Source organism: Poecilia reticulata, chromosome 5, assembly GCF_904066995.2.
Source record: "Poecilia reticulata chromosome 5, P_reticulata-male-v2, whole genome shotgun sequence".
Classification (NCBI taxonomy): domain Eukaryota; kingdom Metazoa; phylum Chordata; class Actinopteri; order Cyprinodontiformes; family Poeciliidae; genus Poecilia; species Poecilia reticulata.
In genome coordinates this window covers 4,603,260-4,616,626 of record NC_088834.1, presented here as the reverse complement: position 1 = coordinate 4,616,626, position 13,367 = coordinate 4,603,260, and the positions used below count along the sequence as shown (strand labels likewise).

At 38.4% G+C, this 13,367-nt stretch overlaps 1 protein-coding gene and 1 long non-coding RNA gene across 4 annotated transcripts; one reads left to right on the top strand and one right to left on the bottom strand.

Annotated features, from left to right (window-relative positions):
* Window positions 1–2,370: 2,370 nt before the first annotated feature.
* On the bottom strand, window positions 2,371–12,113 carry LOC145551633 (uncharacterized). 3 transcript variants are annotated; one of them, XR_014087504.1, is made up of 3 exons: window positions 11,507–12,103; window positions 11,345–11,406; window positions 2,371–3,209 (listed from the first exon to the last, which is right to left on the bottom strand). XR_014087504.1 is itself a non-coding variant. In XM_081606847.1 (3 exons), the coding sequence occupies exons 1-3, from the start codon at window positions 11,591–11,593 to the stop codon at window positions 10,761–10,763; spliced, it is 654 nt and encodes a 217-aa protein (XP_081462973.1). In that variant the 5' UTR covers window positions 11,594–12,113; the 3' UTR covers window positions 8,471–10,760. The 3 variants fall into 3 exon arrangements, 1 of the variants encoding a protein (XP_081462973.1); XR_014087503.1 differs by having other exon boundaries at window positions 2,371–3,168; window positions 11,507–12,084; XM_081606847.1 differs by lacking the exon at window positions 2,371–3,209 and adding an exon at window positions 8,471–11,265 and having other exon boundaries at window positions 11,507–12,113.
* Window positions 4,548–7,632, top strand: LOC145551634 (uncharacterized). Its single transcript, XR_014087505.1, has 2 exons — window positions 4,548–5,110; window positions 7,172–7,632. It is a non-coding gene; the product is annotated as an uncharacterized LOC145551634 (long non-coding RNA).
* Window positions 12,114–13,367: the final 1,254 nt, after the last annotated feature.

The window sequence follows — 13,367 nt, the reverse complement described above, 5'->3', positions numbered from 1 at the left end:
ACCAAAGAGGTGGACCGGCTACACTCTCAGCAGCAATAGTGAAGCTTTGTTTGAAACGTTTCCTGAAGCAGCTGCTTTATTTCAAGAAGAACCAGAAAATTGAAGTGAACTTCATCTGCAAGTTGTCGTCTGTAGCCTGAATCAGAGCCCAGATAGTGAGTTAATGTACTGGCATTTAATAAATACCTGTCATATCTGGCCTGCAAATTATTCCAAAGGCAACCCAGTGCAAATTCCCCTAAAAACACACAGAGAGGGACATCAGACAGCTGTCTTTGCAGCGAGTCTGGGAGGAAATGAGCCGAGAAGAGCTAGTGGAGGGAAATAAAACTCGTGCAGTGTTATGGCTAAGGCAAGTCAAGAGTTGTGCACAGACCCGTATTAATAACATACTGACACCTGCTTCCACAAAATGAAGATTGTTTTTAGTTTGACTCACTGCCGTGTCTCAAAAGAAAAAAAAATCCATCACAAAAGTTCTTTAGTTTTAAAATCAGAAATAATTTCCATGTTTCTATGGTAATTTTTATTTTTTGTTGTCATTTTTTAAATGCCCCCTATAATGATTCAGCTGCATATAAGTGAGAATATGATCATTCTGCCATATTCAGTCAAATAACTACAGTGCAGGTGATGCAAAAATCCTGCATATTCTAAGTAATAATATCAACATTTTTGCCTCTTTTCTTTTCAGTTAGTATTTTTTTATTAGCTTAAATGAATGTCTGATTGATCTTTTCAACCCTATAGAGTTTACTTCTTCACAGCAGAGATAGAAACAAATGACTCCCTGAGAAGCACAGACATCTTTTAGTTATGAAACCTACTGCTGAATGGAGGAGACCATTTATGAAATATGTTACGTAAAATGAAAATAGTTGACCCTGGAATGAATCGTTCTGGACCAAGCATCTCACAAAGTGGATTATACTTTTTGAAAAATCTTAGAAATCAGGTGGAGATTTGTCCCTGTCATCCAGGGAAATGTAATCTACTTAGTAATCTACTGTCACAGCTTCCACTCCAGCATTCAAAACATCTTTTTTTTTAATTAATTAGATGAACAAACAAAGACATTTTTCAGTGAATCTACATTATGGCATCAAAGTTTTATTCACATAAACACAGAGTTAAATACCAACAGTCCATCAAATCCATCCATCCATTTTCTTGCACCCTTTTTCCCTCAGTGGGGTCGGGAGGGGTGCTGGTGCCCATCTCCAGCCAACGTTTCGGGCGAGAGGCGGGGTACACCCTGGACAGGTCGCCAGTCTGTCGCAGGGCAACACAGAGACACACAGGACACACAACCATGCACACACACACTCACACTCACACCTAGGGGCAATTTGGAGAGGCCAATTAACCTGACAGTCATGTTTTTGGACTGTGGGAGGAAACCGGAGTACCCGGAGAAAACCCACGCATGCACAGGGAGAACATGCAAACTCCATGCAGAAAGACCGGGAATTGAACCCAGAGCCTTCTTGCTGCAAGGCAACAGCTCTACCAACTGCGCCACTGTGCAGCCCCCATCAAATACAGAACACACAAAACTGTTAAATCTGTACTGTAAGAAAAACTTACTCATGTTACTCCTCATTGAAAAAACAAAGGAGTTTAGTTTTTACTCTGCATTTAACCGTCAAAGTGAACAGTCTGTTTTGTCTCTGTAACATCGTTTATCTTATTTATTCTTGTTTTAAGCGGATAATTCCTGAATATTGGTCCAACTGCAGATTATTTTACTTATGTATGGATATTTTTCCCAGAAGTTAAATATTCTTCCAGTGGAACTGTTTTTTTTTGTTTGTTTTTTTATCAATAGTAAGTAATTATTTACTTAAAACAAGCTCCTACAGATTGCTGAAAAGTTACTTGGAAGTTATCTTCGCCTTATTTCCAGTGTATTAAGATATTTACACTAGCAACTAAATCAACAATGCTTGTCAAGATTTTGTGTTTTTGCAGTGTAGATTGTTTCTGGTATAGTTTGTGAAGTTTCTATTTAATGTTCTTTAAAAAAAAATTTTTAGACATTCCTCTGTGGAAAAATACGCAAATATTCAAATTTTCCACAGACAAAAAAAGTTGCTGTTACGTTCCACAGAAAAAATGCTAAATACTGAACTCCGGATACGCCGAGTGGTTCAGATCCAAACAAAGCCCGGTGTTAAAGTCAAAGTCCAAATCTAAATCCAACAGAGAATCTGTAACAAAGCTCAACAATGTCTGTTCACAAAAGTTTTTGTGAACAGACAGTAGATTACAGCCTTAGTAATCTACTGTCAGTTTCCACTCCAGCATTCAAAACATCTTTTTTTTTTTTAATTAATTAGATGAAAAAACAAAGACATTTTTCAGTGAATCTACATTATGGCATCAAAGTTTTATTCACATAAACACAGAGTTAAATACCAACTGTCCATCAAATATAGAACACACAAAACTGTTAAATCTGTAAGAAAAACTTACTCATGTCACTCATCATTGAAAAGGAGTTTAGTTTTTACTCTGTATTTAACCGTCAAAGTGAACAGTCTGTTTTGTCTCTGTAACATCATTTATCTTATTTATTCTGCAATTATAAATTGAAATCAGAAAATGTAACTATTTCCACTTAGTAGCTTCTTTTTTTGCAAAGACTGCACCAAATATGCCACATGGCATCAATGCTCTCCACATTTTAAAAAAATTATAATCCAATAAAATAAACTATGGTGCAAGTTGCTTACATTCAAGAAACATAGGAAAAGTAGTTTCTATTTCCCCCAAGAAAGAAAGGAAGAAAGAAGAAAAGAAAGGAAGAAAGAAAGAAAGAGTATTCAGAGGATACATGCTGTTTCCATTAACTCCTGTGAAAATGGGGATGGCAGCTGCTGGCCCCATGAGGTCATCCTTCAGGCTCGGATGGAGGATACAGGTCTGTACCCCCCATACTGACCCCAAGCCAACACAGAGAGAAACGAAGACTGATTGGAAGAAAAACAGAGAGTGGGTGAGCGCCATTTATCTGTTCAACAATGCGCAGCAGGCTTTGTAATTAAGCCAATCATGATCCTGGATAAATCCCGTCTCCCTGTCGCTGAATCCAAAAGCAACCGCACGGATCCATCTGGACGGTTGCAGGCTGGGGGGAAACGCTGCGCTGGGGTCTGTTTGTGGTTTCTGTTGCACACCAAAAAGGCAGAGAGGAACACGATGCCAACCTGTTAGCAATCAGACCCGGTGGCTTATTAACTGCATTTAGGAAAATATAAAGCACACTCACAAATCAATTAATTACATCATACAGCGCTGTGGGTTTGGCTTTACACCAAAGTAACAGATTTCCTCTTTTCATTCACCATTTTGAAATTAATTTTGAGTATGCCGCATTTGAAGCCAGTTAGCTCACAAATTGTGAGCTTATAGATCTAGTTTCAGATTTGTATAAAGGAAAATTAAATGACAAACACCAGGCACAGCTGTCTTCATGTTTTCACTCCAAATGGTGCCGTCATCTTTGTTTTTTGTGTCGCATATCTCTCGTGAATGCATCTTGGAGAGATCCACAGGATCTGACGTATAGTGAGAGGATTGAGTTATAAATTAAAGTCTCATTTTGAGCAGGATGTATCTGCTTTTTAAATCACAAGTAATAAAGTGGACATTCTGTTTGTAAGTGGTACAAACAGTTCCCTGCTGATGTTTTGAGAACAGAAACAATCATAAATTATGATCCCAGATGGAGCCCATGTTATGCTGCATACGCACAATTTGTTTCAAATGTTTTGTAACAGAGGTAGTTCTTCAAACTCGGCGTGCAACAGTCCTGATTTTTTTTTTTCATTTTGGAAAACGGGAAATCAGCTGATCCTTCCTCAGAAAAACAGTATCTGACTTTTCAGACAATAAAATCAATACCAGAAAGTTGCAATCGGAGCGCCCCTGATTAAAACCTGTTATTAAAATGTAAGTTACTTCTTTTACACGTCATAGCAGAAGCCATAATACAAACTAATAACAGTAACAATACATTTTATTTAGGACACAGTACAGATCAAGCAGCATATAGTAAACAAAGTCACTTCGTTCTTGACGGCCGAGCTCAGTCCAACCAGGCGTTTTGCGCAGCTGAATGGTTGTCATGGAGATTAAAGGATTTCTTAAACACGCATGAAAGAATCAAGGCAACACTACAGGTGTGGTTTGGATATTATAACATTATAACATGATGTAAAACTCAAAAACGCCTATTTTATGTGATCCAGACTCTTTAAAGAACTAGATATTTGTAAAAAAACAAAAAATGCATTTAATGAAGTACAAATGACATATAATAAAATGGTGTGCCTTTTCTATAACTGTGTAAAATAACACCTTTTACAAAGACAACTGACAAAACAGTTTTTAATCTAAGTCACATTTCTAAATCCACATTTTTGTTTTTTGCAAAAAGTTTTATTTTTGAAAACGTAATAAACAGAAAATCTTTATCTTTTGCAGCACAACTCTGCCTTTCTTTCTTTCTTTCTTTCTTTGTCTTTTGTGCCCTTCGGTAATGAACAATCATTGGATGCATAGCGTCATTTTGAGCCATGAGTCTCATTCAAGACCTCAATAACAGCAAAAATAACTTTTCTAGCTTTTAGCAGAAAACATAGAATCAAACTATCAATACCTAGATTAATGTTGCTGAGACTAAAAATATAGAAATACATATTGCAGGTTTAAGATTGGGTCAAAGTTTATTGGATTAGGTAGAGAACAAATATGAAATGGAAAATAAAAGGTTATAATCGGTTCCAACAACCACCATTTGATTTGCAGTGATGTTCCGTGTTGATGCTACTTTAAAGCCAACCTAATGAATGTCCTGTGGTGCAGGAAGTCTTGTTTTTGGTGTTTGCTAATTAGACTCACAGGCTGCACCAGTAGCTGTCCAACATTTTCCACTGACCACAGAGACACAATCATCAGACGATTGGACCCCAGATGGTGAGAAGATTAATAACATTTCATTTTCAAATCTGTCTGCTGAAGGTGCAGCTGCAGCCAGCAGCCAGTTAGCTTGGCTTAACATAAATACTGGAAACTGGGGAATCAGCCAGCAGCGCTCCATCCAAAGGTAACAATATCTGCCCACTGACAGAGCAAATGCTTAGCATCTAACTGCTTACATCTAGCCTGTGGAGAATAAATGTCAGGTGAGCTGTTTCACTTAAGTCATGGGAGAAAGTGAAGACAAAATGACTCCTTTTAGGCATAAAATGTGATACTGCAGGATTTTATAAGTGCCAACCATTAAAAGGCTAGGAGAAATATTAAGAGACAGATGTGGTAATACATGAGAAAACTGGCCAAAATTCCTCCAGTTGAAACCATCCAGACTAGAAGTGTGGTCCAAAATGATGTCAATCAAAAGAAAAATAATGTAAGAGGGAAACTTTTATGAAGGGCCAGTTGAGGAGTTCACAAAGTTGTTGTAAATCTCTGCTGCTCATCAGTTTTTTTGTTTAGACGTTATGTCGTATGACACTGCAGGGCCGTTATTTTGATTCCAGAAACACATTTTTTGGTCTTAAAAAATAAAAGCAAGATTCCAAAAGGTTTCTCTTCAGTCAAACCAAGTTTCCAAACCACAAATAGTTTAGTGGTTTAGTTTGACAAATGTTCTAGTAAAAGAAGGACCGACTGCTGACTTTGGACAGGCTTTCTTTTGGTCGCTTCTCCTACATTCCCATGAAAATCTTGCCTGTGCAGTTAATGCTCACAGACATGACTGAGATGACTTCACTGCGGTAGTATGGGTAACTTCCAACTTCTCCCACTCATTCAACATTTCAGGCTCGGTTAAGAAAATCCCATTATTTCTACAAGAATATGAGCTGCAGCTGCATCAAAAAAGGAAAACATGAGCCACAACTCGGTTGGCTTAGTTCAAACAATTGAGTTTCTATTTAAACAACAACCTTCTGTCCTGCTGGCCGCAGAGCTGCAGCGTAGAGCAGCTAGAGAGTTTTCCTTGATCTCGGGCCAAGCAGAGCGCGGGCTCCTTTCTGCCATGACCTCATGCTCACTGAACCAACTGAACAGAACCAGCGCCGCATTCTTCTCTGCTTTTTCGAAATGAGCTCCTCATCTATCACACCAACAAGCTGAAAGTTTAGAATGTTTCATTTCATTATAGGTAAAAATATATATTATTTCTGCAGCTGCTATAGAATGCACATCGGCTTCAGAAGCTTGTGATTTCCTCTGGGTCGCTTAGATTCCTGCATGGATAATGATTTGAAAGAAATCAGATATTCTATCAGCACAACTCACGGGTTAATTAATTTAACTGGATGTTTGTCCTTTCTTGGATTTGAATTTATTGCACTCCACTCTAATGTTTTTTTTAATTCATTTATTTTGGCCATCTGAAACATCTGATAATAAAATTAATCAAAGGTGCCCTTTACAAAATGGTTGATAATAATATTTTCGTTGTTCTTGTCATTCATATTTTATTTATTTATATTTTATTGATTTTTAGTTTTTGTCCTTTATAAATAAGCTTGAATAAACAAACTGCAACATCAGTGGGAGAAAAAATACAAATAAAACAAAATAAATTAAAAAAAGGTTAATATGTTAAGATTTTGTGTTTTTGTAGTGTTGCATAAATATACTGCTCAAAAAAATAAAGGGAACACTTAACCAACACAATATAACTCCAAGTAAATCAAACTTCTGTGAAATCAAACTGTCCACTTAGGAAGCAACACTGATTGACCCGACGAGGGTCCCCGTTGTCAATCAATCAGTGTTGCTTCCTAAGTGGACAGTTTGATTTCACAGAAGTTTGATTTACTTGGAGTTATATTGTGTTGGTTAAGTGTTCCCTTTATTTTTTGGAGCAGTATATTATACTGCAAATACACAAAGTATCTTTGGTCTAATTTCAAGTGCAAATATCAAAACTAACCAACAAGACATAAGAACTTATCTTAAATCAATATTAATATTGACAAAACAAAAAAGTACTAGTTTCACTGGCAGATATTTCCACTTATAACCAGGGGGGAAAGTAGAATTAAATTCTTGGGGGTACTATGACAAACAAAAAAATATATATATATATATATATAAAAACCCCTAACCCTAAACCCTAACTTTTTAACACAAGCTTATGTTTGCCAGACAGACAGGATGATGTATCCCTGGAGCTGCTGCCAGTACTCCTCCCTGCTCCACTTTACACATTTGGGAGATTTTCAGACCCATCAACCTGGAAGTTCAGATGGTTTCATTGATATCCAGCCTGTAAGTCAACCTTCATCTCTGAATTATGCTCAAATTGTTTACTGTTTAAATAAGTGCATCACTAATGGCCTGTTTTTTCTGTCTTCTCTCTCCATCAGGTTGGGACAAACCTGGTGGCGCATCTACAAAATGCGACAACATGGAACCGATATGTCCTCATGCAGGGAGACTGAAAAAATGCTAAAGTGTCGTTAAAAATGCTCCTTGTTTAATGAAACTTTTACTTGTAGTTTGCTTTAAAACAGACTTTTTACATGAAATGTTTTCTAATGTGTAGTAACAGATACTTCTGGAGTTAATACTGAATATTCTGAATTGAATACATTAAAATGAACAATGATATCACGTGTCAAATAGATTTTACAAAACAGTGTTTCTTAAAACATGGAACGGATTGTTTGATTGCTGCCTCTCTGTCTCTTGCTATAATTTGAAGCAATAGGTTTTTTAACCAAGTCATGCAGAAAGGTCTAACCTGAGCATTTATATCATTTAATAAATTTAGTTTAATCAAGCTTCTCCTCAAAACTGCCAAAAACGTATTGATAAATATGATAAACCCTACAAAAGAGGGTAATTTGGTTAAATAAATAACAGATGTTATTGATATATTGATGCTCTTGCTTAGCAAAAAAAGAAAAAGCTTCAAGGAGCAGCCTTTAAAAAAAAGAAGAACATGTTTACTAATCAGATGATGGATAATCGTAAAGAATCTTCCTTGCTCTCCTCATCACCTGCGGATGCTGCTGTTCCCTGTCTGAGGTCCTCGGCTGTTCAGTGCATCCCTTCCAACACAGAGAAGGGCAGTGGTACCAACAGAACCCCACCTGTCCATCAGAGGGTTTCCCAGAACCAAAAGACAATCGTGGAACTCTGGCTTTCTAGAGTATAAGGGCAGTAGTATCTAGGATAAAAAATAATATTTTTCTTTAGTATTCATTATATAAATCCATTAATTGTGCTTTTGTTGTTTTTGTGTCGCAGAATAAAGTCCAATCCTTTCTGGGTGTGACAGGATGTGAGACTGTGGGCCAATTTAAAGCTGAAACGCCACTGAAGCCTGGCGGACGCTGTCGGGGTTTCCTATCCAGCTGCACCGCCTCAACATCTGGGCACACGCAGAAACTGATCTGACGTTGATAGGTCTTGATATAACAAAGACTGAACTGATTTGATTTTATTAATCTCATTATATTTCTATCGGACTGCATGTAATGCTTATTTACTGTATTGGTTTGAAATCTTAGCACTGTGTTCGTTTCATATTCTATACCCTTAAATACTCATTAACTCTAAGATTATCTTAACATTGCATCCTTTCTATGGTTTGTTAATTTTTAAATATTATCTTAACATTTTATTCATTTTATTCACTTTTTAAATATTACCATAACACTTTATTAATTTTACATTTTATTAACTTTTAAATATTCTTTTAATATTTTACTCTTTTATAGCTCATTAACTTTCACATATCATATTAATATTCTATTCTTTTTAACATTTAACTATTTTTTAACACTTTAACATCTATTAACATTTTTGTAGGAGCCATTTATTCTTTCTTGGGTTTATCGCCACCAGGGGGCGTATTTATTTTGGGTTCTGAGTGTCTGATGGGGGGGATGGGTTATTTAAGGTTAACCATGATTCTGTTCAGGTGTGGTTAATAGGTAGAGGCAAACAGTTTTCTACTGTGCTTGATTTTGGATGTATGTCGAATTTATGTGGATCTAAATGGAAACAGTGAGACAATGGACATTTGTACTGGCAATAAATGACTTTATTTATGTCAAACGAAAGATCGGCATCCTGAATCTTAATTGAGCGCACGTAAAACCAACGCCTTTCAACAACAACCACCAGTAGCCTAAAATATAGTATTTTAGCCGCTACCATTTTATTTCCTTACATACTCTTCATTAGATTATAACGGGAACATGGTGATTTGGATCCACCGCCTCGGAGGCGTGGGGTGCCCCATCTGTTTTTACCTCCACCAAATGCAAGTGAAATGAAATGAAAGACAACATGAATGATGACATGGAAGAGAACATCCATGATCAAATACATGTGAACATCTGTAATAGCCTCGGGGGATGTTTCCGGATAGGGACAGTGTCTGCTCAAGGGTTTGTCTCCCCCTTTTGTTTAGGGCTCTTCAGAGCCCAACATGGGGATGTTGAGACGCTTTACCAGGTCGAGAAAGATTCACACGTTGTTAGACAAAGGGCCCATTGTAAAGAATTACATTTTTGATTCTGTTAGACGCTAAGGCCCATTTCTCAGAAAAACAGAAACGTATCAGGCCACAGAGACATGGTGTGATTTCAGGGTGAGTCTTCAGTCCATATAATCAGCTACCGTCCTCCTTCTCCTCAGACGCTGCACAGACTTTTTTTAGAAACTCTTCTCGAATAGTAAAAACGTCTCGTTTCAGCGCTGAAAGTGAATAAAATAAGTAAAGTCTGAATGCTTTTGTTAGCTGATTTTATGCTCCGTGTGTCAATACAAATTATGATTCATCGATTAAGATTTCCATTCTCAACATATGTAAAAAAGAAAACCATATAAATATATTTTATAAAATGCATAAATATATGCAAATGCAAATATATGTCAGTTATGACATCACTCTCTCTGTGATGTCATAATATCATTCTCTTTTGTTATGACATCATAAAACTGTCTCTAAGTACTTGAACTTTCCCAAGATCTTTCATTCGAGCACTGAAGAGAGGCTGGAGAGCTTTAAAACGTGTAGCATGGAGAATCCGCAGTTCTTTCAGGACCTTGAAGAATTTTATATTAGGGTTGAAAGGAGGAGGTTAAGATATTTAAGTGCAGAGGAGTTACTCGGTGAAATTGCTGGACTGATGAAAAAACTTAAAAGATCTTGCAATTTAAATCCGGCAGAAGAAGAAGAAATGGTGGAAACTATTCTTGAACACTTTAATCAAGAGCGGCAGCGTCCGAGCTGGAGTGTGTGGGGCTTTCTAACTAATTGTGGCGAGTCGTTTGTGAGCGGTTTGAGTTTTGGCCTGGGTTTTGGAACGGCTGCAGGCATTGCTCTGCTTGTTGGTAGGAAGCTCCTGTCCTAAAACTGTCCTGTCCTCTACTGAATCTGGATGGTGCTTGAGGGAGGGGTCCCCGTCGACCTGATCTTCAGTTGCAGAACCTGGCTCTTGGGACGTGGAATGTCTCCTCTCTGGGAGAGATTGGGAGAGGGGTTCCTGCCTCAAGTGGAGAAGTTTAATTATATAGAGATCTTGTTCACAAATGAGGGAAAAAGGGAGCAGGAAATCGACAGGCGGATTGGGGCAGCGTCTGCTGTGAAGCAGGCGCTGTACCGGTCTGTAGTGGTGAAGAGAGAGCAGAGTCAAACAGAGACAGCTCTCGATTTACCGGTCAATCTACTTTCCCACCTCATCTTTGGTCATGAGCTTTGGGTCATGACCAAACGAACAAGATCACGGATACAAGCGACCGAAATGGGTTTTCTCTGCAGGGTGTCTGGACTCTCCCTTAGAAATAGGGTGAGAAACGCCAACATCCGGGAGGGACTCAGAGTAGAGCCGCTGCTGCTCCAAGTTGAGAGGACCCAGTTGAGGTGACTCGGGCGTCTGGTCAGGATGCCTCCTGGACGCCTCCCTGATGAGGTGTTCCGGGCACGTCCCACCGGGAGGAGGCTCCAAGGAAGACCCAGGACACGCTGGAGGGACTATGTCTCTCAGCTGGCCTGGGAACGCATTGGGATTCCCCCCCGAGGAGCTGGAAGAAGTGGCTGGGGAGAGGGAAGTCTGGGCCTCCCTTCTGAAGCTGTTACCCCATGACCCAGAAAGAGCAGAGGAAATGGACGTATGGACAGAGGTTTTTGTTATCATGCAGTTTCTAAGGGCTCGGCATGTAACAGGATGAGGACGTTCTACAAACAACTCTACGGATGATTTTACACTTTCACTTCTTTTGCATGACCTGTGGAGGGTCAAAGGTCAAGTTTTATTCACCAGTTAGTTGTTTTCTCTGTTTAATTCCCTGAAATTGATTCGCTTACCTGGGGATTATATTGTTTCTTCGGTGGAAACTGAAATCCTCGCTGTACGCCTTGCTGTTTTCCTGCAAAAAAGGAGGAGAAAGGTTACTACTTATCTGGCAAAATGAATACAAACACGATAGAAGAAAAGACTAAATAGATTCCTCAAAGTGAGGTCCTTACCTGGGGCCTTGGGACTTTCTGTTTGGAAGCCACGTTGTCTACTGGGTCTTTTGGACCTTCTTTCCTGCCATGAAGAGAAAACGACATTACTCACCTGGAATCTATTGATTATTTTTGTAATGGACAACAGGGTTGTTTACCTGTAATTTTGGGTTTTGTTTGGTTACCTGCAGCATCCCCTGAATTGGGTGGTTCATTTGGAGGTACTGGTTCTAAAAAGTTTAGATACTTTGATTGTAATGTGGGCTGCACAGTGGTGCAGTTGGTAGAGCTGTTGCCTTGCAGCAAGAAGGTTCTGGGTTTGATTCCCGGCCCTGGTCTTTCTGCATGGAGTTTGCATGTTCTCCCTGTGTATGCGTGGGTTTTCTCCGGGTACTCCGGTTTCCTCCAACAGTCCAAAAGCATGACTGTCAGGTTAATTGGTCTCTCTAAATTGTCCCTTGGTGTGTGTGTGTGTGTGTGTGTGTGTGTGTGTGTGTGTGTGTGTGTGTGTGTGTGTGTGTGTGTGTGTGTGTGTGTGTGTGTGTGTGTGTGCGTGTGAGTGTGTGCGTGCATGGTTGTTTGTCCTGTCTGTCTCCTTGTTGCCCTGTGACAGACTGTCGACTTGTCCAGGGTATATTATATAATATAACATATATATATTATATAATAATATATCTATAATATATTATTATATAATATATATATTATATAATAATATATTATATTATATATATATATATATATATATATATATATATATATATATATATATATATATATATATATATATATAATATTATATAGTATAATATAATATCATATATTATTATATATTCTATAATAATATATAATAATATAATAATAATATTATTATATTATTATAATAGCTGCATTTTCAACACCTCCAGTGTTGAAAATGCAGAGCCTCATTTTCAACAGTGGAGCTCTAAAGGTTGAAAAAGGTTATTATTCTGGACAAAGTCTAATTTGATAAAGGAAAAGTTTCTCAGACTCTGAGCTCAAAGCACCAAGCAATTTTTTTATATTAGACAATTAATTTAATTTCACATAATTGTCGCGTAAGAAGCAATTTGTTTGTTAAATATTTAATGAAAAATATTTACCGTGTTTGATGTTTGTTGTAAATGACGTAAACTCACAAAGAACGAGGTAATTAGTCCAAGTTTGTCGTTTATTGAACGTTCAGAAACCACAGCGGCTACGATGCGCCAAGACAAAGTTAAAACAACCCGAACAGGTGATCAACTCTAAACCACTCGCACCTTTTCACTCTCCCGTCTCTCTCTGCGTCATTTAAGCACACCCGTTGCCATAGCAACCTCCTGCGCTCCACAAGCCGACCAGAGATCACGTTAAAAACATAACATTCAGTCCGTCACGACATCAAGTTTGCAGACTTGATATTTATTTTTGCGATCATTAATAAGCGCTCCCCTGAACACAGCGGTGATTGATTAGCTAATTTTAAACTCCCCGCTCTGTTATTTTGGATCTATGTTTTCGCATCCACCTGAATAATGACTAGTTGCGCCACTGCGTGCTGCTCTCAGCCTCCTGGCGGCGTTCAGTTGGTCACCTAACGCCGAGATCGACTCAAAACCTTCCGCGATCGATCGACGTGTTGCACCGCTGCTCTAGCAAAGCAGGAAGAGTTCAGAAACAATATGAAATGAGGAAGAAAGGTATTCATTAACTGATTAAGTCGTGTTTTAGATTGTTCTTGAAAAACGAATCACTCACGGCTGCACAGTGAACCCGTTCATGTTTTACAGCAGACAGCCGCTCCCCTCTCTTGCAGGTACTGCGTACCCCCACTAAATCTTTTAGGGGTACGCAGCACCCTGCCGTACCCCCTTAC